The sequence below is a fragment of the Canariomyces notabilis genome (genome assembly GCF_033297395.1).
Source record: "Canariomyces notabilis strain CBS 508.74 unplaced genomic scaffold N656scaffold_3, whole genome shotgun sequence".
Lineage (NCBI taxonomy): Eukaryota > Fungi > Ascomycota > Sordariomycetes > Sordariales > Chaetomiaceae > Canariomyces > Canariomyces notabilis.
In genome coordinates this window covers 826,116-848,925 of record NW_027041825.1, presented here as the reverse complement: position 1 = coordinate 848,925, position 22,810 = coordinate 826,116, and the positions used below count along the sequence as shown (strand labels likewise).

At 54.9% G+C, this 22,810-nt stretch overlaps 8 protein-coding genes across 8 annotated transcripts; 3 read left to right on the top strand and 5 right to left on the bottom strand.

Moving 5' to 3' along the window:
• Positions 1–1,471: 1,471 nt before the first annotated feature.
• Positions 1,472–2,492, bottom strand: N656DRAFT_394865 (uncharacterized protein). Its single transcript, XM_064809511.1, has 2 exons — positions 1,560–2,492; positions 1,472–1,502 (listed from the first exon to the last, which is right to left on the bottom strand). Exon 1 carries the CDS (start codon positions 2,198–2,200, stop codon positions 1,697–1,699), a length of 504 nt encoding a protein of 167 aa, XP_064673287.1. The 5' UTR covers positions 2,201–2,492; the 3' UTR covers positions 1,472–1,502; positions 1,560–1,696.
• Positions 2,493–2,523: 31 nt separating this feature from the next.
• N656DRAFT_725347 (acetate--CoA ligase) lies at positions 2,524–5,592 on the top strand. Its single transcript, XM_064812556.1, has 7 exons — positions 2,524–2,829; positions 2,923–2,946; positions 3,051–3,077; positions 3,162–4,324; positions 4,388–4,648; positions 4,705–5,109; positions 5,168–5,592. The coding sequence occupies exons 1-7, from the start codon at positions 2,769–2,771 to the stop codon at positions 5,228–5,230; spliced, it is 2,004 nt and encodes a 667-aa protein (XP_064673286.1). The 5' UTR covers positions 2,524–2,768; the 3' UTR covers positions 5,231–5,592.
• A 2,095-nt stretch (positions 5,593–7,687) lies between these two features.
• Positions 7,688–10,152, top strand: N656DRAFT_702418 (uncharacterized protein; the record flags this gene model as incomplete). Its single annotated transcript, XM_064811026.1, has 2 exons — positions 7,688–7,754; positions 7,814–10,152. 2 exons carry the CDS (start codon positions 7,688–7,690, stop codon positions 10,150–10,152), a joined length of 2,406 nt encoding a protein of 801 aa, XP_064673285.1.
• A 308-nt stretch (positions 10,153–10,460) lies between these two features.
• Positions 10,461–11,598, top strand: N656DRAFT_394374 (uncharacterized protein). Its single transcript, XM_064809508.1, has one exon. The coding sequence runs from the start codon at positions 10,770–10,772 to the stop codon at positions 11,352–11,354; it is 585 nt and encodes a 194-aa protein (XP_064673284.1). The 5' UTR covers positions 10,461–10,769; the 3' UTR covers positions 11,355–11,598.
• On the bottom strand, positions 11,483–12,047 carry N656DRAFT_394417 (uncharacterized protein). Its single transcript, XM_064809509.1, has 2 exons — positions 11,859–12,047; positions 11,483–11,779 (listed from the first exon to the last, which is right to left on the bottom strand). Exons 1-2 carry the CDS (start codon positions 11,976–11,978, stop codon positions 11,612–11,614), a joined length of 288 nt encoding a protein of 95 aa, XP_064673283.1. The 5' UTR covers positions 11,979–12,047; the 3' UTR covers positions 11,483–11,611.
• A 1,500-nt stretch (positions 12,048–13,547) lies between these two features.
• On the bottom strand, positions 13,548–17,885 carry N656DRAFT_702547 (uncharacterized protein; the record flags this gene model as incomplete). The annotated part of the gene is made up of 2 exons (XM_064811030.1): positions 13,548–13,880; positions 13,941–17,885. The coding sequence occupies 2 exons, from the start codon at positions 17,883–17,885 to the stop codon at positions 13,548–13,550; spliced, it is 4,278 nt and encodes a 1,425-aa protein (XP_064673282.1).
• Positions 17,886–18,992: 1,107 nt separating this feature from the next.
• On the bottom strand, positions 18,993–19,589 carry N656DRAFT_702855 (uncharacterized protein; the record flags this gene model as incomplete). The annotated part of the gene is made up of 2 exons (XM_064811060.1): positions 18,993–19,249; positions 19,337–19,589. The coding sequence occupies 2 exons, from the start codon at positions 19,587–19,589 to the stop codon at positions 18,993–18,995; spliced, it is 510 nt and encodes a 169-aa protein (XP_064673281.1).
• A 725-nt stretch (positions 19,590–20,314) lies between these two features.
• N656DRAFT_787363 (uncharacterized protein) lies at positions 20,315–21,884 on the bottom strand (the record flags this gene model as incomplete). The annotated part of the gene is made up of 6 exons (XM_064816599.1): positions 20,315–20,570; positions 20,626–21,275; positions 21,335–21,358; positions 21,417–21,573; positions 21,646–21,724; positions 21,872–21,884. The coding sequence occupies 6 exons, from the start codon at positions 21,882–21,884 to the stop codon at positions 20,315–20,317; spliced, it is 1,179 nt and encodes a 392-aa protein (XP_064673280.1).
• Between the last annotated feature and the right edge of the window lie 926 nt (positions 21,885–22,810).

The following is a 22,810-nucleotide window of genomic DNA, read 5'->3' as shown; positions in this document are numbered from 1 at the left end:
AAGCCAGTCCCACAAGGCAACAACGAGTACTACCTGCACACGTGCTTCTATAATCCGCAATTGTGGGAGGGCGATGTCAAGTAATATCGAGCTCGATGAGGATGGGGTAGCTTGGGCTGCAGAGGGGACCATTCAGGGGCTAGCCAGCTTGTTTGATACGTCAACCTCGTATGACATGTTATTCAGGGCCTCCGCATGTCTGCTTCTTGGGATTCTGGAGTACTTGTACATACACTAGCTGCGCAAAAGTGTAGTCTACGGTGAGAAGCTGGCTGGCGTCTTGGTTTGTGAGTTTACTGTCCATACATACCGTGGAGGTTTTCCTCTTTGCTGTGACGGCATGACGGAGGTACTGGCTGCTTGAACGGCGGCCGGTTGGAGGGGCTGGCATGGGACCTCGGATATTGAGATAAGTGATGAGCACTCGGTCCTGCGGGAGCAGGGTAGGTAGTGCGTTACTTGGAGGCCACTCGTCAAGTAGTAGATTATGATGGCCCACTACTCCATGGTGGCCTGGGGTATCTGGGGAAAGGCGCTTGAGGGGATAGTGGCACGCAGGGATTGCCCGTTAGTTCACCTTGATTCCTTGCTGATTGCACCATCACCCGAGGGGTTGAGGTAGCCGTGGAGGTCCGACTCGGATTCGGTCCCGGTGCGTGACACCTTGTGGTCACCATCGTTTGGTCTGTTTAGGAAAGGAGCTGTATCGCCGTTTAGGGCATGATCTTCCCGCCAACACAATGTATGTACCGTACGTACGTAGCGTAAGCTGGCGATAGGAGATTCTACTCTGTGTTACATGTTCAGTTAGGTACTCGTTCCAAAGTACTGCAGCAATTACCAGTATGTTGTGCAGGTGCGTTGGATGAATGGCGAACGGGCATCGTCGGTGAAACGGGAAATTATTGTAACAGCGGGGTTGGATACCTGTAATGACGCTATGACGCTGTCCCCAGCACTTAGGATGGCGGGGCTCAATGCGGGGAAATCAGAAGGAAGCCAATCTTCTGCAGCGCCGCGCCTGGGCGATGTGACCGAAGCATCATGGCCCTACGGCACCGCGACGCCGCCTTCGTCACTCAGCCCAGTGATCAAGTGTAAGGTGTAAGTTGATGGTAGCCGCGATCCGGACCGCGCAGGGCCAAGACTTGTTTGAACCAAAAGTCGTGATGGGTGTTACGGAACTCAAGTGCACGCTTATGTACCAATACCTGAGAGACAGTTTGGCATCCGGACAACACAAGCCTCCCTCGCCTCCATAACCAGGCTGTCCGGCTGGATTCCACGTTCCTGGTTCCATCATGCTGTGTTCGCCGAGGCCATGATTTTCAAGCCTCTCCCGTGGTCACGAGATGCTCAGTATCGTAGCCGTCGGGTATTCGGGTTATGTTCGTACACTGGACAATTCCGGCCTGCACGAAATGGTTGGGCCAAGCAATTTTGGGTGTCCCGTCCCTGCATCACCAACGCGGTTTGCGACCGGCATCAACGACATTAGCCACCTGCGACTGAAAATGAGAAGCGCCGACACATATATATTTTACGTATACCTTACTTACCATATGCATCCACAGATTGAGGATGCCAGCTAATTTATCGAATTTCTACCCGGGGGCTGGAGCTTGATTCAACCTCTATCCCCTCCCCACTGGCGCCATGGTCCCCGCCATAATCCCTTTTTTGCCAGAAGGTGCTGTTATGGGGTTGGACGGAACTCTCTGACGGTGGAGTCTTCCGAATGGAGCGGGTCCATGGCAGCTTCCCCGAGATCGCAGGGTGTGCTCCATTGCATCGCGCCTGCCTGTCCTGGCGCTATTCTGTTGAGTTGATGGGTTGCTGGGTACCCATGATGTGGATAACTCCTGAGTTGCAACGAAGCCAGGTACGTGAGGGAATGGGACCTACTTCGTACCGCTTGGAAGGCTTCAAAGGGGTTGTAACATGATAGATCACGCTGCAGCGTAGCAATAAGTACAATGTGATGAGGATCACAATGCGGATTCCACTCGTCGTTGCAACCTTGAAACACTGCAGTTGGTCCTGTACTGGATCGGCTGGATGATATGTACCCTTTTTTATTCGGTGGGTTTCTATTCATCCGAAGTGAGAGATGCATCTCCAGGGTTACTCTCCTCAGTTCTGATTCCCAGTCTCTTGACAGGCGAAAGGGGGCAGTCCGTAGCAAAGACCAGCATAACATAGGTTGGTCTCAGGGCTTGTCCGTTGCTTTTCGAGGTCACGTTAACCAACTGCTTGAAAAGAGGTTATTCGCGCACTTCGGGCTGGTTCGGGGACTTGTTCCCCCCTCTTTGCCCTTAGCAACGGCGACGTGAGGATCGAGTGGCTCGTCGGACGGAGGGAAACCCACACAGATGGTTCACTTCACTATAGGACAGTAACGTTGAGGGTCACAGTACATGAGGTACTGTAGGCACGATGTATCCCGTACAGACAAGCTCCGGCCGGACGGTGGGAAATTTGCCCATGCAGCATCCACCATCCTTACAGGCTTTACCCATCCAAGCGGGTAAGGTATGCTTCTGCTTCGACTTCTGCCATAATACAAAAGCGCTCCCCATTCACCCCCATTGCTTGTTTTGCTGGTCGTCCCAATTTCTCGAATCTACGCTCACCTTTTGGTTCCTTTCCAGACACTGAGAAACTGACGTCGCCTCACGACCACCGACGTCGCTCGCGCTCTTGACAATCCATAGATCTTACCCCGCCGAACCCCGCCAACTCCAACATTAGCTACAAACTCTCCCGTCATGGGTGAAGAAGCTGCCAAGGCCCCCGTGGTGGCCGAGGCTCATGAAGTCGACACATTCCGTAAGCACGAGAATTATTTGATCGTCTGGCAAAAAATTACTGCAGGAGACGAGAGCTATGTGAGCTAACAAGAGCGCAATCTGTCTCTTCCAGATCCCCCGCAGAAGATGCTTGCAAGTAAGTTACACAGTGCCGTGTGCCAAGCTCCCCGCGACATGCGGGGTGGCCTGGACGAAAGGACGAAAGGAAAGATTACAGGCAGGCTAACCGGGTTGCGGCAGAGCATCCGAGCAAACCGCACTTGAGTAGTACGCGACCCTGACCCACAATACCGCCTTCGGGATACCCTCCTATCCCGGCAGCTCACATGGTATGCTGACGCACAACGGCAGGTCTCGAGGAGTACCAGCAGCTGTACAAGGAATCTATCACAGAGCCCGAGAAGTTTTGGGGAAGACTGGCTCGCGAGCTCCTGACCTGGCATAAGGATTTCCAGACGGTCCACAGCGGTTCTCTACTCAATGGCGACAACGCCTGGTTCCTTGAGGGCGAGCTCAATGCGTCGTTCAACTGCGTCGATCGCCATGCCATTAAGGACCCCAACAGGGTCGCCATCATCTACGAGGCGGACGAGCCCGGTGACGGCCGTACAGTGACCTACGGTGAGCTCCTCCGGGAGGTTTCCAAGGTCGCCAATGTTTTGAAGGATATGGGGGTGCGCAAGGGGGACACGGTCGCCATATACCTGCCCATGATCCCCGAGGCTCTTGTTGCCTTCCTCGCCTGCGCCAGAATCGGCGCCGTCCACTCGGTTGTCTTCGCAGGCTTCTCCGCAGACTCGCTGCGTGACCGCGTCTTGGACGCCCGATCCAGGGTCGTCATCACCAGTGACGAGGGCAGGCGCGGCGGGAAGCTGATTGGGACAAAGAAGATTGTAGACGAGGCGCTCAAGCAGTGCCCCGACGTTAAGCACGTCCTCGTCTACAAGCGTACCGGCGCCGACATCCCCATGACGCCAGGCCGCGACTACTGGTGGCACGAGGAGGTTGACAAGTGGCCCGCCTACGTCGCCCCCGAACCCATGAACTCCGAAGATCCCCTTTTCCTTCTCTACACCTCGGGCTCTACCGGCAAGCCCAAGGGCGTCATGCACACCACCGGTGGCTACCTTCTCGGGGCAGCAGCGACGGGCAAGTATGTCTTCGATATCCACGACGGAGACCGCTTTTTCTGCGGTGGAGATGTCGGCTGGATCACGGGTCACACCTATGTTGTGTACGCGCCGCTCCTTCTCGGCGTGTCGACTGTCGTTTTCGAGGGCACCCCGGCGTATCCCAATTTCTCCCGCTACTGGGACATCATTGAGAAACACCAGGTGACGCAGTTCTACGTTGCTCCCACCGCTCTGCGGTTACTCAAGCGCGCCGGTGACCAGCACGTTCGCAACGAGATGAAGCACCTCAGGGTGCTCGGCTCAGTCGGCGAGCCTATCGCTGCCGAGGTCTGGAAGTGGTACTTCGAGGTCGTCGGCAAGGAGGAATCGCAGATTGTAGATGTGAGTTGCCCCGAGGACGGTCGTCCCCCTTGCCGGTTGCCCTCCATCTAACCACGTGCACAGACATACTGGCAAACCGAGACTGGTTCGCACGTTATTACCCCTCTGGCTGGTGTAACGCCGACAAAGCCTGGATCCGCTTCGCTTCCCTTCTTCGGCATCGAGCCGGCCATCATCGACCCGGTCACAGGTGAGGAGATTCACGGCAATGACGTTGAGGGCGTCCTGGCTTTCAAACAGCCATGGCCGAGCATGGCCAGGACAGTCTGGGGAGCTCACAAGCGATACATGGACACTTACCTCAATGTGTACAAGGGGTACTATGTAAGCGACATAACCGTACCTCGAGAGGGCTACTCTTGGACTAACTCGGGCTCTAGTTCACGGGCGACGGCGCTGGCCGGGATCACGAGGGCTTCTACTGGATCCGCGGCCGGGTTGACGATGTCGTCAACGTTAGTGGCCACCGTCTGTCCACTGCCGAAATCGAAGCTGCTCTGATAGAACACGCTGCCGTCGCCGAGGCGGCCGTCGTGGGTGTGGCCGACGAGCTCACTGGCCAGGCGGTCAACGCCTTTGTTGCTATCAAGGATGGCAATGAGCCGTCAGACGCACTGCGGAAGGATCTCATCCTGCAGGTCCGCAGGAGCATTGGTCCCTTTGCAGCACCAAAGGCCGTGTATATCGTGCCCGACCTCCCCAAGACACGCAGCGGCAAGATCATGAGACGTATTCTCAGGAAGATCCTGGCTGGTGAAGAGGACCAGCTCGGCGATATCACCACGGTAAGTCAACGATATACGCGTCACATACCGGTGGCGCAGTGAGCTAATCGAGGACTAGCTGTCGGACCCCGCTGTTGTCGATAAAGTCATCGCCGCCGTCCACGAGGCTAGGAAGAAATAAAATGGAGGTGTTTGCTGATTTGTTCCGAGATGTAATACCAAGGGTTTATATGACGGTGTCTCTGTTGAGCTTAGGTGTATTCTCAGGGCTCAATAATTCGCCATGAGTTTGGGCCGCTCTTCTGTCTTGGAAGCGGTTTTCAGCTTGTCGCCTTCTGCTTTATGGGGTCTGACGAATTGTCGACATACTGTTTGTTGTTGTTGGAGGAGGGTGTTGGACTATCCGAGACTGCAATGCAAGATAACAAACATTATGATGATCAATCTCCCTGGATATCATGACCTAGTGCGTTCAGACGGTCCTGCTGGCCAGGCAGGCAAATTGACTTATAAGCTACCCACTATGAGCGTAGTGAACAGTCCAAGCCAGGAAATCATTGAACGTGTATTGCGTGGATGATGCTCCATCCGCATGGTCCTTCCCGTGGCGGTGCACTGCACAGAAGCCCGGCAGCAGCGCGCTGGTGGTTGCCGTGTCCGAGCGGGAACGGTCGAACTGTCAAAAGGTTCATCAATCATCAATTCCCAACCTTCTTCTTCTTTTGATGAATTGTGTTATTTTTGTTCTAGGTACACTACCTAGCGCTGGCAACGGGATTCTGTCGTGTTGCGGCGCAGTTTAGGTCGGGGAACCCTTTAGGCGTCTCTCTCAGTTTCAGGGGTGTCGGGTTCCGTTACGAAAGTACATTAGGATTCATCATGTCCTGAGCGCTGGTCCGTTTGGGTGTTTGTACAAGGCAATAACTGACCGCCTTACCTTTCGTACAACTTGATGCTGGAAGCGAGGAGAGTTTGGTATTCGCCCGAAGCCCGGTCTGTCATCAAGTTCTTGCACTTGGTTACTGTACTTCGGATTTGGAGCACGGCAAGATCGGTATTTGTGAGTTCTTGTGAAGTCTTGGAAGTTCTTGGATCGGGCGGTTTATGAGGCTTATGAGGCTTGGAAAGGCTGCAGGGACGCGTACACAGAATGCAATGCTAGGCCCGATGACCTGATGTGATCTGCCGGTCTGTTGGTCGGGAGGCAGCCGATGCTGCAATTGCCCTCTAGGTACGTATGCCATAACGTTATGGCCCGGTGATGTTTGTTTGTCTGTTTGGGTTTCTGAGCTAGAGATCGGGCCAGTTACTGTGAAGCCTTAACCTTATTGTAAAATCAGCTGGAAACGGGGCCAGGCTAGAAGAGCGTCGACCGTGGTTGAATTGGGACTGCGATGGAATCCTGCCATCCAGAAGGATTCCAACAGCGTCGCATTTACAGTCGAGGGATTGGAGCCAGGCTTTATGTATTCCTTCTCTGGACAAGGCAGCATTGCAAGGTTCAATCCTCATTCCATGATCAAAACAATTCTTGACATCAGATCAATCCCGAACTTACTGAAGCTTCGTCCCAAGTCTTTGGTTGATCAGCTGGGCAACTTTTGTCGTTTAGGTGTGCTAGTGCAGCAGCCGAACGAGTGGCCAGCATCTTGGAGCCAAGCATTCTTCCGTTCTCCCCAGCGGCGGCTAGACGCGAGGTTTGAGGCTGCTCCTCAAAGGGGCCAGGGTCCTGCATCGGTTTGAGCGCGTGGTTCTGAAACTCTCTGACAAACCGCCCCCGGAGTCATCGGATCTGCTAGCTAGCCTAGCCAGGGACCGCCTGGTGACCGGCTGGAAACGGGGTTTGTTACTTCACAGTGGTCGGGCTAATTCAAACGTAAGGTTAAGGTTAACGTCAGGAGATTCTGTGTTGAAGTCCCATACGGCACTGTGTCTATACCGTCCCTTTACACTAGTAGACAATTCCACTCAGCGTGATCATAATTCTTTTCATACACGTAACTACTACCATACAGGTATCCATCCAGTCTCACATCAGAAAAAGTCTTCTAGTGTAGGTTCTCTGCAGCACATAAAGAACCTGCCAGAGTCCATACATACCCCTCGCTATCTCAGATAGGTGTGTATCCCTGCAGCTGACGGCTGCAGTGCCTAGGCGGTCTTCTGGGCAACGCGTAACCATTGCTGCCCCTGCAACCACTTTAACGTTGGTTGTAGCCTTGGCGTCCGCACGGTGCAGTGGGACGGAGTTGGCTGGCGTTAACCCCGTCCAGCTGCTTCCGACGAGTGGCATGGCAAGTCGCTACACCCACCCAACGGAACAAAAACAACAGGTGCACTGCCACCGTTTCCCGTCCATTTTTGCCTTTGCCTTTGCCTTCAGAGAAATGCAACGCAGTTCTTGTTTTCCGCTTTGCTTTTCTGCCTAGCTGATTCCCTCTTCGTTTTGTCCATTCCCAATTGCGGGCGATCTTCCTAGTTGAAACTCGAACCAAGAGTTCGCAGGTCTGCGGTAACACCTTAGACGACACCTCTTGCTGCGGCATTGAATCTTTCAATTCATTGTCTCTCCCTATCGCCTTTTCGTCCCAACTCATGGATAAGGCATGCGCATAGGGCCTTTTAGTTTTGAAGAATTATGATCTTTAGCAAGGCCTTCGCGGCCGTTCTTACAGGCGCTGTCCTTCTCCTCCAGGATGCGATAGGTAGGCGCTAGAGTTCCGTCTCCTGACCCATTGTCCGTCGACTTACAAACCCCCTCAAGCACACTCTGTACAGCGGAGTCCGCTGTCATACACCACACGCATCGATGACGCCGTAATACAGACGCCTTCTCGCCGGGTGCATGCGCACACCCCATTCGCCGTTACCTTTGTCCTCCATCGCGGAGCGCAGAAGGTCCGCCTCTCCCTGGAGCCCAATCATGACATTTTCAGCGGCGATGCGACGATACAGTATATTGAAGCCGATGGTTCAGTACGCAAAGCCGCGCCTATCGATAGGCGGGAGCACAGGGTATTTCGGGGCGAGAGCTTCGTCCAACAGGAGGGGCAGTCGGAATGGAAGCATGTAGGCTGGGCTCGGATTAACGTCCAGCGCGATGGGAGTAGGCCCATCTTTGAGGGTGTCTTCACGATTGATGGCGTCAACCACCATGTTCAAACAGCCAAGAAGTTCCGCCAGACTTCGGTTAGCGGGGATCCGGAACTTGACGGGACCAGCGACGAGGACATGATTGTCTGGCGGGATACCGATCTCAAGCCAACGGGCCACGACGAACTCAAGCGTGATTTGGATGACCACGCAAGGTGCGGTGCAGACACCCTCATGTACAACAGGGACGAAAACAATATCGTATATCGCTCCATCGACGAAAGCGCCCAAGAGACGACTGCCTGGGAGTTCAGCCCAAAGTTTCTGTTTGGACGTCAGATGGACTCGACTACTGGTGGCAACGGTGCTGGTGTCAACTTGGCCAACTCGATTGGATCAACGGCCGGCTGTCCAAACACGAGGAGGGTTGCTCTGGTCGGTATCGCTACCGACTGCACTTATACCGCCGACCTAGGGTCTGAGCAGGCCGTCACGGATAATGTTATTCAGCTCGTGAACTCTGCCTCGCAACTTTACGAGAGCACCTTCAACATAACCTTGGCCATTCAGAACCTAACCATCAGCCCGGCTGCATGCCCCAATTCGCCTCCGCCGTCGGCTCCCTGGAACACGCCATGCAGCGATAGCGTCGGTATCGAGACCCGTCTCAGCTTGTTCTCACAGTGGCGAGGCCAATGGCAAGATACCAACGCCTATTGGACCCTTCTGACCAAGTGCAGCTCTGGTCCTGCCGTCGGCTTGGCCTGGCTAGGCGCCGTCTGTCAGGAGGGATCGTCGACACGGGGCAACGAGACGAGCGCATCCGCAAACGTCGTCGCCCGCACATCGACTGAGTGGCTGGTATTTGCCCATGAGACGGGCCACACGTTTGGAGCAGTCCATGACTGTGACAGTCAATCGTGCTCAGACGGCACCGCCACAAGACAGCTGTGTTGCCCCTTGACAGCCGGCACATGCGATGCCAGGGCGCGATTCGTCATGAACCCGTCGACCGGCAACGGCATCACCCAGTTTTCACCTTGCAGCATAGGCAACATCTGCAGCTTCCTCGGCCGCAGCTCCAGTCGTGTATCTTGCCTGAGCACCAACAGAGGTGTCACTACTTTCACCGGCAGTCAGTGCGGTAACGGTATCGTTGAGCATGGCGAAGAGTGCGACTGCGGCGGAGAGGAAGGCTGCAGAGGCAATTCCTGCTGCGACCCCAAGACTTGCAAGTACACGGCCAACAGCCAATGCGACCCGACCAACGAGGAGTGCTGCACCGGGCAATGCCGCTTCATGAGCCAGGGTAGCGTGTGCCGCGCCAGCACCGGGCCCTGCGACCCACAGGAGGTGTGCCCGGGCACCTCGGCGAGCTGCCCGGCCGACCAGAGCAGTCCAGACGGTGAGAGTTGCGGCAATCCAAGCGACGGACTGACGTGCGCTTCGGGCCGGTGCACGTCGCGGACCCAGCAGTGCAGGACCTACGTGGGCGGGAGCGACTCGGCCAGCAACGACACGAGCACAAACTCGTGCTCCGACACGGGCTGCATCATGTCGTGCTCGTCCCCCCGATTCGGCGATCTCCAGTGTTACAGCATGGTGCAGTACTTCCTCGACGGCACCCCCTGCGAAGGCGGCGGCAAATGCTCCAATGGCAACTGCGAAGGCGTCTCGCTCGGCCGGCAGATCACCGACTGGATCAATAACAACAAGGAGATCTTCATCCCCGTCGTGTCGGTTGTCGGCTCCATCATCCTCATCTGCATCATTTGCTGCTTTTGGAGCTGCTTCAGGGGCCGCCGCCGTTCCCGTCGCGTGGTGCCCAAGCCAGCGTCGCCCTATGGTTGGAGTGCTCAGTACTTTGGCGCCCCGCCCCCTGCTGCTGCTGCTGTACCCGGTAGCAGCGGTGCGGCACCCCCCATGCGGCCCGGCCAGGCTTATGCTCCGCTGCCGCCGCAGGATGCCCGGTTCGAGCCCATGAGGACGAGGAGTTTCCGATATGCGTAAATACTTCCTGCGTACCTATCTGCCTACCTAGCTGGGGACCGTTCCGGGCCAGGTAGATCGTATAGAGGGGTGGTCTTTTGGTTTTACACAATCTCTTACTCGCATGGGCGGCGTTCAGGTTACTCTCGAGGATCTTGAGGTGTTTGCGGGCACTGGTTATTTTGTTTTGTGCCCTCCAGTGTAGCTGGCTCCCTGGCTGATTGGGAGATTGTACTTGCAATGAGGAAATGACCGACCGCTGAGATTTTGATGAATGGGATGCGATTTGCCTGTGCTCTTTTTGTTCGCAGCGTTACGTCTGCATAGTGCTCATGTCGAGGTTGGTTACAGGCGGGATACACTCATGCAACGAGTCGTGTGGAACTGGCTGGGCCCAGCAAGATGGGCATGCTGGCTCAAGGTATCATCCGTCTGCCAAGTATCGCATGGAATAAAAGGGACGAATTGCTTCGATAATGCCGCATCTGGCCTTCGCTAGCAGTTGCTAGTTGACCCGCTGAGTCCCTAAGTCAAAGTTGGTGTGAAGTAATGCTCGCGATTCGGTCTGTCGCCGTTCCTGAACATATTTGATTTCCCCCTTCCGTCTCACAGCACTCCTCATATCATGTTGCACCGGGATGCGTCGCTCTTCCAGATCCCGATGTCCGTCTCGACCGTGCTTGCTTCACTGCTCTAAACCGTGCCCGCATCCTCTCTCTGAGTCTCACAATTCCCCTCGCCCTCGCCCTATATCTCATCTCCGCGCTTGCCCTAGCTTCCCTCTCCTCTGCACTCTCCGCTCCATTCATCCTCCCCGCCTCCCTATCCGAGTTACTACCCGCGTTACTGTCCGACCCGTTCTTCCCCTCGTCTTCCTTGTCATCCTCTCCCGCACCCCCCGCACCCCCCGCACCGCCCCCTTCACCTCCACCAGAACTCTAATCGGAGCCACTCCCGGCTCGCCTTCGGCCCCGCAGCCCGCACAACTGCCTGGCAAGGAACCGGAAGAAAAAGCCCAGAGGCCCGGGAAAACGGTGAGCAGCGGACCAGAGCAGAGCGCAAAACGGAGTCCTGAGCGAGAGAAAAGTGTACGTGCAGAACGCGGCGCCAATGTACAGCCAGAAGATGACCCACGTGGCGACAAGCCAGACGAGGAAGAGGAGCGGGGCGAGCAGCGAGAAGCAAAAGGTGAATCCCAAGAGAAAGATGACCCAGCGGAATAACTGGTAAAAAGCGTTGGCGGCGTAAAGGAGGGGATGGTCCCGCGTCTGGAGAAGGAGGCCGTTTTCTAGCTGTGTGCCGACACGCTGGTCCGCTAGCTCGACGTTGGACAACGCTGGTGGGCTGGGCTGGGCTTGGACGCTGAACGGCCAGCCTACTGGACCGCCGTTGGCATCCGTCGCTGCCATCTTTTTCTTTTTTCTTTTTTCTTTTTTTTTCTTTCTTTCTTTCTTTCTTTTTTTGGAAGAGAGGGGCCTAGCTAGTTGGTGCTGGATCGGTGGCTGTCACCGCCTCTCCTTCTGTCGGCTTGGTGTTGGCGGGTATTGCTGGCGCTGGAAAGGCCAGGCTGTGGGCCGGTGTGCTTCTGCTCCTCGTCCTCGAATCCGCAGAGCAGCTTGGTAAAATGGAGGCGGGCACCTGGGATGCTCTTTGGGAATCGGATGTTCTGTTGGTATGATGACTGCTGATGGGCTACATAAGGGAGGAGGGGTTTAGGCAAGACTTACGTCTTCGTTGGCTAGGGCATACATCCTAAGAAGCTCTGGGTTGTCGAGAAAAGCGAGAGCCTTTTGACGGGCCTCGGCTCTGGCAAAGTCCTCCTTCTCGAAGCTGCCGAAATGTTCCATGTTAGCCGTAGCCCTAGCAGGGAAGGAGCAGGCTCATGTTTTGTTGGGAGGCGGGAAAGAGACATCCACTTACCGACCACTGCCCAGGCGCAACCTGGAGCCGGGACCCAAATCTCTATCACTGAAGGCCTCCTCGTCCGAGCCATCGCTTGATTGGTACGGGTCTTTGCCGCGGGCTTGTCGGTCCCTCATCTGTGGAGTAAACCTGTCGGTCATGATGGAAGGGGATGCTGCTGAGTTTGAAATCGGGAAAGACTGATGGTGCTGTTGCCGGCCCGGTGTTGTGAAATGGCCGGAGCCGAATGATGAACCCGAAGGTCCGCCCGAAGGCCCAGGCATGGACATCGCGCACCCGGTAGTGGAGGTATTGCAGCGGCAACAGTCTCTTGAGTATGGCGCTACGTGTTGCAAGAACGGAAGGCGGGAGGGACTCCGGATTTGCGAAAGACTCCAACCCGCAGGGTTAAGAACTTAACATTGACGAGATAAACTGAGACTAATATCTCCCAAAGAGAAAGCCTATGAGCTGAAACGGCAAGTTTGAGTGTTCGCTAACGATTCCCTAGAGCCCTTCTTAGACGGCCTTGTAGTGAGGCATAAAATTCCGCACCGCAAATTCTGCGTCGCTAAAATTCCAGGAACCTATATGTTGATAGTTTGGAGGTTGTTGAGGAGTTGGCTCAAGCGATCCCCTGAATTCGTGACTGCCTTGCCAAATTGAAGCCCAAAGCAGGATATGGTGGGGTCAATGGCTGACCTGACGTTGCGAGTTAAGTGATGTTCAAACTTCACACTTGAGGAGTAAGGCAACTTAGGTAGGTATAAATTGTCGAGCGTTGCTCATTCCATGCTCCTTAGAATGAGGGCCCAACAGATAGATGTCAGACGTCTCATGTTGCACAAGCCGTCTTTTGAAATAACCTTGAATCCCTATTGTCAGTTGAGAACTCCCGAGTCACAATTTGATGCCCATGGCCGAGACATTCCGCAAAGACAATGCGCAAGCCTTCTCATCCCTTGCTGCAGTGCTTGCTTCGCACAAAACCAGAGAGACAATCTTTTTAAACCAATGGATGCGTTCTCAGATCCTTATCTTCAACTCACACCATCTCAGACGAAAAGCGTCAATTGTTGTCCAACTACCTGCTTAATGTATGTACATACATACTCGTATCTTCAAGATTCAAGTTGGCAGCACGCAGGCCAAAGTATAAAGGTCACTAGTAGCTTTTAGATACCAAGTTTCCCGAGGGTCTAGTGTCTCGTCGCAAGGTAGCCCAGACCCTTCATGTCAGTAATAAGCCATGTCTCCGTACCTGTGGTTCAAGACCATGTCCAAGCACAATGCGTACACGTACAGAGAACCAACCCCAAATGATCCAACACCCCACTCCTTGCTTCCTGGACAGAAAAAAAGACAAGGACAAGACTACAGGTGGTTCTGATCCCATGTTGATACCACCATGTCATCGTCCAACGCAGTCCGCCACATCCAAATGTCCTCTTGCGGAGCCTCTCAATCCTTCCTTGCTTTCAAAACGATGCAGGCCTCTGTCGATGTGGGCGAGCCTACTTAGCATCCTCGGCGCTTCGAGGTTCAAACCATCCTCCCTTTTCCCACCGGCCGCGTACATACAGCGCCTCGTTTCTAGCGCCATCGTCGGTAATGCCCCGCAGCAGCATCTCCAGGCGCTGGAAATTGATGGGCTTGAGGATCCAGCCGTCAAAGCCCGCGTCGACGTACATGTCCTTGTCTTTCTCCACAAGCGAAGCTGACACGGCGAAGATGGGGATGCGGTTATGTTTATGATTAGACTGGACTTGAGATAATCCCGGCGGGCCACCGGACTGCTCAAATGACCTGATGACCTTCGTGCTGGTAAGGCCATCCATGATGGGCATCTGCGTCGTTACCGTTTCGTTAGCACCCGTAGCATAGACTGACTAGATGGTCCAGCTTACCTGCATATCCATCAAGATGACATCAGAATCCTGTGGATTCTCCTTGTACATGGTTGCGCACTCGTCGCCGTTCAAGGCATGCGACACTTTATGCCCAGCTTTTTCCAGCCTTTTGCGCAATAGCTTCATGTTGATTGGGTCGTCTTCTGCAATAAGCACCTGCAGTTTGACCGGCTCTGTTTCGTGACCGTCAGGTGCGGACGCTGCCTGCTCCTTCATGGCAGGCTTGTCTTCCGCTTCAACCCCTGAGATGTGCTGCGGAATTTGTGGGTCATCTTTGTTGTCAGGTATCGGTATCGGCTTGACGAACTCCTTGCGATGGCCTAAGTCTCTGATCTCGGGGGTTTCGGGAGGCGGCTTATTGGGTTCGACTCCGATGCTGTCCAGCGGCCCATGACTCCCGGCACCCGGCTCACTTTCCGAGGGCTGCGAGCAGTGACTTTGCTGGGCGTCACCTGCCGGTCTAAGCCCCGAGATAGTAAGAGAACCCGGAATAACGTCGACTGAAATTCCACCATTGCCCACGGCGGCCTTGGCACCATCCTGATCCGTAGCCACTAGGATATCACCAAGACTCCGGCGCAACGACGGTGACCCAGTGCCGGCAGAACATGAAGCGCTGTCAACCAGCGTAACCTCTCCTTCATGGGGCTCTGGTGATATTGCCGCCACTTGTGCTGCTACTCCTGGACTCGTGGTCCGCTCGTGAGAAAGGCCTTCTTTGTCCGCAGTTGTCGGGTCACCGGCCTCCTCGGGGAGGTCAAAGGGCAATTGGATGACGAATCTGGAGCCCTTCCCCTCCTCAGATTTCAGGCGTAGTTGACCGTCCATGTTCCGCAGGATCCTTGCGACCATCGCCAGGCCCAACCCGAGCGTCTTGCCATGGCGCTCTTTGCCTGCCGCTTGCTCGTCGGATGATTGGACCTCCATATCCGGCTCCATACTGACCTGCTCAAGCTCCCTGAACAATGCATCCACCTGAGTATCGCTCATGCCCTTTCCCGTGTCCTGGACCACAATCTCTAGGCGAATCCGACAACCTTGCACCTCAACCACGTATAGCTCGACTTTGACGAAGCCTGCCGAGGTATACGCCACAGCGTTTGCAACCAGGTTTGTAACCACTTGCCTTACCCGGCGTTGGTCCCCAATCACGTGTCGTGGAAACCCTGGATGCTCAACCACTTCATACCCAAGTCCCTTTCGTCTAGCATTGCTCTCAAATGGTTCGGTTGCCTCCCGAATGCACGCGGACAAGTCAAATATGTCACCCTTGACCAATTCTAGGCCTTTCTCGGTCTTGGTGAGGTCTAGCAGGTCGTTGATAACGCAAACGAGGGATTGTGAGGCCGAGTGCGACCTCGCCAGGTTGTCCCTGGTCTCCTGGTCGAGGGTCCCCTCAAGTGCAATCTCCAGGTAATTGATGATGGCATTCAGTGGCGTACGAACCTCGTGTGCCGAATTCTCGAGGAGCAGCCGGGTCAGTCGGCTACTCTTTAGTGCAGCTTGTTTCTGTCTCCAAACCTCGATGAACTTTCCGTAAACCAGGCAAAGCACCGCCGCGCTTTCGACCTGCTCTTCAGACCACTCACGACATTTTCCCACAACCGTCTCGCACCAGGTTTTGAAACTCTTCCTAGGCTCAAGGTACCCTACGGTCCCTTCCTGAATGGTCTTCTCGTAAGGATTCCCACCCCACTTTACCTCCATGACTTGTCCCTTGCGAAAGAACACTATGAAATCCTCGCCGTCGACGCTCAGTGGGACGTAGAGCAAGCCAGCGATAACTGAGAACCCTGGTGGGTAATGCAAGTCCGGAAACTGAGCCGCAACATCCTGGGTAGCGAAGACGGACTTAAACCGGGCAAGCCGCAGATACTCCACGATGGCCAACGCCTCCTGGGATCGCTCGACTTTGCCGAGCACCTTGGCTTCTTCTCCAATCGATAGCATACCAAAATCAGCACGAAAGAGCTTCAACAAATCGTCCGATGAGGCCGCGATGCACCCCGACGGGTTTTTGTCGCCAGGTACCGCGTTGAGAAGCTTGCGGGCGTCTAGCCGGGCCGTATACGACAGGCGCTCAATGTTCCTCGCCACGGTTTCACCGACGAGTCGACACATCTTCCTGACGGGGAAGGATACCCGCATCCCCCTAGGACCGTACGAGTGACATGCTGCAAGGCCCCAGAGGTCGCCAAAGGCATTGATGGAGATAGACATGGAGGATCGGACAGCCATGTTCTCGAGATATTTCAAATGAATCGGGCTGATGGCGCGGAGATAGGCGTGTGTCATGTCCAGCGGTGGCTCCAGTTCCTCCTTGGTCCGGCACACAATCCTGGCCGTCTCAAGATCCCGGTCATACAGGACGCGTACCTTGTTAAGCTTGTACAGGTTGCGAGCTTGCTGCGGGATATCAGAGGCCGGAAAATTCAATCCCATGTAAAGATCCCTTGTCTGCGCAGGGTCGACGAGCTCAGTGACCACCTTGCCATTGTAAGAAGAATCAAACTGGTATATCATGACCCGGTGAAAGCCCGTCAGCTCCTTGATGATGCCAACAGCGATCTTGAGCAGCTTCTCCAGGCTCGGTGCATTTGCAAGCTGCTCTTGGACCTGGGACATGATGTCAAAGACTTGAACGGCACCCGCCTCGCTTGTTTTCTTGCGGGCATTGCGCAGAACCCTGAGAGGCCTGCTCAGAACCTCTGTGCTTTCGATAAGTTCCTCGGTGGTTGGGTTCAGGCGGAGGGTATCCTCGGGATTATCAGGCAGCTCTTCATCAGGCGGCCGAAGGGGATATTCGCGGTCGTCGGCCAGCTCAAATTCGCACAAGATAAGGTCCGGCCGCGTTGGGTGGATGTGGAGGGCGCACCAAAGCTTGACAGACCGCGGCTTCCCTGGGGGTCGGATGGACAGGGCAAAAACGTCGGGCCCATTGGTGGATGGATCCGCATCTTCATCCTTGATGAAGTCAATATGGTCCAACAAAATTTCGGCCTGCTCCTCGGTCAAGATGCCTAGGAAGTCGTCGAGGCGGAATAGGTCCTGCGGGCTGTATCCTATTATCCTCTTGGAATTCTCACTAACGTACCGGACCAAAAACCGGCCATCCGGTTCCTGTTGTATGACCACCATCAAGCCGAATGCCTGGATGGCGCCAGGGGCGTGTATCGGCTCGTCTTCACACCTCTGCATGGTCCCATCTCGGCCCGTGATGACGGCATGGCCTTCATCAGTTATGACATGCTTGAAGCGGAAGGTGTAATGGTCCTGTGATGGGGAGCCGGAAGCTGCATCGCGCTCCGGTGAATCCTCGTTGGCAGCCTGTGGGTCCTGGGTCTCGTCTTTGTCTTCGGATTCCGAGCCGTCGCCCGACTGCTCTCCGATGATGGCAGCTACCCGCTGTACGGTTCCATGCCTCTCCGCATCAGCCTGGATGCTAGACCGGGAGCCAGATGCGGCGCTCGTGCGGCCGGGTTGAGCTGTCGTTGCTGGCCATGACGTGTTGGGGGCCAGAGCCGCAACGTTTCCAGCTTTCATCCCCGACATGGACCTGGTCTCCAATGCAGCCTTGAAGCCCTCAGACAGGGTCACTTTCCGGAGCGAGTGACCGTCTTCGCTAGAAGTCCTGCCCAGGTTGCCGGCAATGACGGAGCGGATGGGGAAAACTCGGTCTTCCGGGAGGGGCTTCGCCTCATGGCCTAGCTGGCCATCCGAGGATGCGCTGCAGGAAGCAAGCCCTGCGGTTGAAGCGGCTGAGCCGGCAGCCGACGCAGGTGTCCAGTTGGACGTCTTGGATTCTGCCGCCTCCGAGGGTGACGGCAGGTTCTCGAGTCCTGATGCGCTGGTCTCGGTCTCAGGCGTTGGCTGCCCATCCTGAGGCTCGTGGGATGGTTCATTCCCATTCCCGGCAGGCACCGCATGGCGGCTGGAATCCATTACTGTCGCTTCGCGTCCCAAAATCTAAATTTCGGGATCTCGGGATCCCGCCTGCGACTGACTTCTGTGCGGCCAGTATACACCAGAGGCGGTAGTAATGTTGTTCGATGCAATGGCTTGGGGGGTGTCGTCTGTTCAGGGACTATCGCAACCAAAAATGTGTTGGCACCGTCAGTGACTGGTGAGGAAGAGAGTTCAAATCGGCGAGAACCGACCGTTCTTCTTTCGGAGGCCTCGTGCTTTCCAATCGGACGAATACATACCGTACCATTTCATTGCCCCGGGAGCCGGTTTGATATACGGTACACTACAATAGCGGAGGCGAGGGGCAACACAATTGCGGGCGTTCCAAAGCCGTTTATAACGGTGCGGGGTTGTATGATTGTATCGACAGACGTCAACGTAAACTTGCAGGGTACGTGGGGATTTGCAGGGAAAATTCCCCACGGACCCTGTCAAAAATCAGAAAAGCGGCGATCACAAGCTGGAATGCTCCATGTTTTTAGCTTGAAGATGCTTGCAGAGTTCTGGGTCATCACCCCATATCTGGGCCCGAGTCGCAACTGACAGGTTGATTGGTAAGATCCAACACCAGTGAAATATATTGCTGAAAGAGAAGACGTGATGGGAAGTGAGACCATTGGTTGAAATCTCTGTCCAGCTTGTACGCTCTTCATTGTTACAGTACATGTATTGTACAGATGCCGTACAGCCGACTATCTTCGACGATAAGGTTATTCCCCTGGGTCGCTCAACCCAAGGCGGGTCAAGCATAGGGTTACACGCTCCCACGCCTAGCTTCGTTACAGCCTTGTTGTCTTCAGTCAGTACATAGGACTCCAGACTCAGTCACGCGCAGTTTTAGCTTCTTTGGGGATACGGTCTACCGGTAGCTTCCCCAGTATCATCGTTTATGGGCCTGCCTCAACGCCTAGAGGCACTAGATGGGCAGTTGGTGGAGAAGCTGGACAGCTGTCTTACCCGAAACCAAACAGACTGGGGGCGAATAAACCCCAAAACATAGGTAGTTCGTGACAAAGACAGCTATGTACTGAACTCGCTCGCAGTCCCCTCACCATCGCGACGCAGACAGCAAGCCGGGGCTGCTCAACTTTCCACCGCCAACGCCTTCATCCCAACCAACTTTGCCCCTTTCCCCGTCCCCTCCGTCGTAACGACCCAATACTCGGCCCTGAACCCTCCCCTAGCGACTCTGTACACCCTCACATCGTTCCCCTGCCCAGCTTCCCTAACCGCGTCAATAACCTCCCCATACATCCCGCTCGAATCCCAGTCGACGGGGTCCAGAATCTCAACCTCTGCGTTCTTCGGATCCCAGTGCCCAATCAGCTCGGCAAACTCCTCTGTACCCGAAAAGGTCAGCCATCGAACACAATACGCTCCTTTCCTAAATCAGACAACCAGACAAAAGGGGGAAAATGAAAACCCACCTTCATCAGGCAACCCCTTCCCGTCTTCATCCCACGCCAGCGCGACCGCCTCAAATGGTTCATCTGCATCGCTCATATAGAACGCGTCGCCGTGCTTAGCCAGCCTGTCCAGCAGCGCCGGCACCTCAACGCCCTCCTGTCTTGTCCTGAACACCGGCTTTCCCTGGGCCTGGGCGGAGGCTGGGTTGACTCCCTCTGAAGGGTCCTGGTTTGCCTTGTTCAGGAAGGCCATGTAGTCCTCGTCCGAAGCCATCGCGGTATTCCTATTTCTAGGATCAATATTATTAATCGTGTTGTTCTTGTTGCTGTTGTCGTCCTTGGCAGCGGTGGTGGTGACAAGTGTACGGGCGGACGAAAGGTAACCAATACAAGATCGTATGGTCGAAGCTATGCTTGCGTCCGTTGGCCTGGTCGGTCGGTAGGCTAGCAGCAATGTCGGTCTTGATCGCGACTGTTGGAGAAACGGTAAAGAGTGCAGGTTCGCTGAACAGCGACCGACAGGTTTTGACGAGGGCTTTCTGCGGGTAAAGGTACTCTGGAATAGAGAAAACGTATGGGGAATTGCGTCTGCAGTTGGCTTGGGAGGACGAAACGGAAAGATGGACGGACGGAGACCTCTGCGAAGAGTCACAACCATGTTGGAAGGTTGGGTTTAGTGCGATGATGTAACCGCACCGCACAAAAGATTCGTTGGACAGCCTTCCAAGCTCTCAATTGGGCAGCTCCACTCTGGAACTGAGTGAGGCTCCACCACTTGTACAGGACAAGACCTCAATGGTCTAGATGCGGCATTCGTATTCACACAACGGCAATAAGTCAATGGCAATTGGTTCATTTTCCCATTCCTCTTATGCAGCCTCTGCTAGACTGAAAATGCTAGGTAGAATTCCGTACCCCGACCCAAAGAGCAACGAGAAACCCCGTGACACCAATGCCATTGCAAACTGAAAAAAACAAAGAAGAGAAACCGGCTCAGTCTTATGAGCTGACAGCCAGATCCTTCTTGAGAGTACCCTGGTACTGCTTCTTCTCTGCCGGGGTTTGGAAAGCACCGTGACCAAACTCGGAAGAGGTATCGATCCATTTGAGCTCCACCTTCTCCAGGGCCTTCCTTGAGGTGTGCGTGAACATGGACTTGCGAAGAGTCATGACCCGCTTCTTGACGCCGGGCACGGAGCCCTTGACCATGACAAAGTCGTTGTTGACCTCGCCATAGCGCACGAAGCCACCCATGCTGTATTCAGTTAGCGAATCAGACCCGTGATACTTTCGCCACAACCAGAACTTACGGAGTAATCTTCTTTTTGGTGACATCGACCTCAGTGGCAGCATTGTCGTCCGCCTCGCCGCTACCAATGCGGTAAATCTTGTGATTGACCGAGGTACGGTGGTGGTAACCCATCTGACCAGCACGGGCAACAGTCCACTGGACGTGGGACGGATGCCAAGCACCGATACAAGCAACCTTGCGAAGACCCTTGTGAGTCTTGCGCGGCAGCTTCTTGGTGCCCCATCTGGCAGTGACGCCGACGAAGCCGTGACCCTTGGTGACGGCGATGACATCGATCATCTCATCCTTCTCGAAGATGGAATCGATAGAGACGGGCTTCTCGAAGAGACCGTGGCCGAATTCGACCTTGTCAGCGACCGAACCGCCGTTGATCTGAATCTCCATGAGGTGCGCCTTCTTCTGCTTGAGGGGCGTCTTGCGGATCTGGGTGTGAGCCAGGACGCGGACGACGGTGCAGTACTTCTTGATGCGCTCGAGCTCGCGGGTGATGGATGCGCCGTTATTCTCAGAGTGCTTCTTGGCGTATTTGGTGAAGGCCTTCTTCTTGCTCTTGTACCAGTTCTTGTAGAAGCGGCGCTTAACCTCGTCGCTCAGGTGCTCAGCCCAGACAGTGGTCAGGGAGCGCAGGCCACGAGGGGTCTCAATGTACTATGTGGTGTTAGAGAATCGGGCCCCTCTTCATCCTCGGCTGGACAGCAATGACTTACACCAACCAGACCCACAACTATCATCTGCGAAAGATGTTAGCCATTGACACAAAATGAGCCAAGCGGGCTGAGTTGCGCGTACAGGTGGGGTATCAATGATTGTCACAGCCTCCACAACCTCCTTCTTGTGCGCCTTCGCTCCGGGGCGGTCGAGGTCGCGGACGATCGTGGTCATGCCGGCCTTGTAGCCCATCGCGGCGGTCAGGTGGACGGGTTTCTTGGGGTCGTCCTTGGGAAAGCTGCGGTGAACATGCAATCAGCTCTCTGTCCATCCACATTCAAAAAGTAGATATCACAACGCTGTCACTTACGACTTAACCTTGCCCCTGTGACGAGCAGCGCGCTTCCGCGGCAGGTACGCCAGAGAGCCATGGCGAGGGGCCTCGTACTCTGTGATCGGTCAGCATTGGTCGCTCCGTGGTTCAATATCGCTCGATCGAAGAATTCCGCCTGGAATGGCGCATGCCACAGAAGACTAGCCGGCCTGATCTTGCAAGATGAACCAAATCAGTGGGCAGAATGTAGAGAAGCACTCACTTCGGTGAGACATGATTGCAGACGTCCGCGAAATTGGCGTGGTGTTGTGATGCAAAGATTCCCCCAGATCCGGTCGCGAAGGGAAAAAAAGCTTCTGGGAATTTGGTGAATTTTTGTGTGAGATAGAGCTAGCGCTCGGGCCAATCGCAGCGGAGCCCTAACGGCTTGAGAGTTGAGACTGAGAGTTGGGGCCTGATTCTGCTCAGGCTGCGCAGGTAAACTGCCAGCAGGTGAAGTCTCGGCGCCCCAGTTTTCCATCAATGCGACCAATCAGCCGTGAGTACAAAATGTCCTTAACAGTGGGTCTTCGACGACCCATGTTTGCAATGTACCATTGTGGATACCATCCTTGGATCTCCCGAAAATGGCAAATGGTGGGCCCATTTTCGCGGTTTCCCCCCCTCGTCTCAGCAGCCTGTAGGATGCTGGTTTCTGAGCATCCTGCAGGCTGCGCAGGTGATTTTCGCATCAACAATTCAGGTTGCTAAAGTGATGTACCCTTGCCCGCCAAGTCGCCCTAATCGGTACATTCGCTCTCTGACTCACCCATTAGAAGTCACTCACCTGCTGGCCCTTCACCTGCGCAGCCTGAGCAGAATCAGGCCCTTGAGGCTGGTCCCGCCAAGAGTCAATGTGAATTGTGGACACTGAAAGATACGGTAACTAGGCAATGTGTGGGTCAGTCCCGTGACTTTTGTGCCTAAATGCTAGTACGGATGCGAGGATCAAGTTGACAGTGACACAGATTGACCAACAAGTTGACCTTTGACACCTTTCGCAACCGACAAAATCAGATTTCTAAAGTTACGCCCTCGTGTTACAGCCCATTGCCAGTTTAGCAAGAAGTAATGGTGTATAGTGCGATACAGTCTTCCCAACGGGCCCTCGTTGCAATGCCTGACTCAATTGTCTACTTGAGAACGACCTATTCAGACAAGG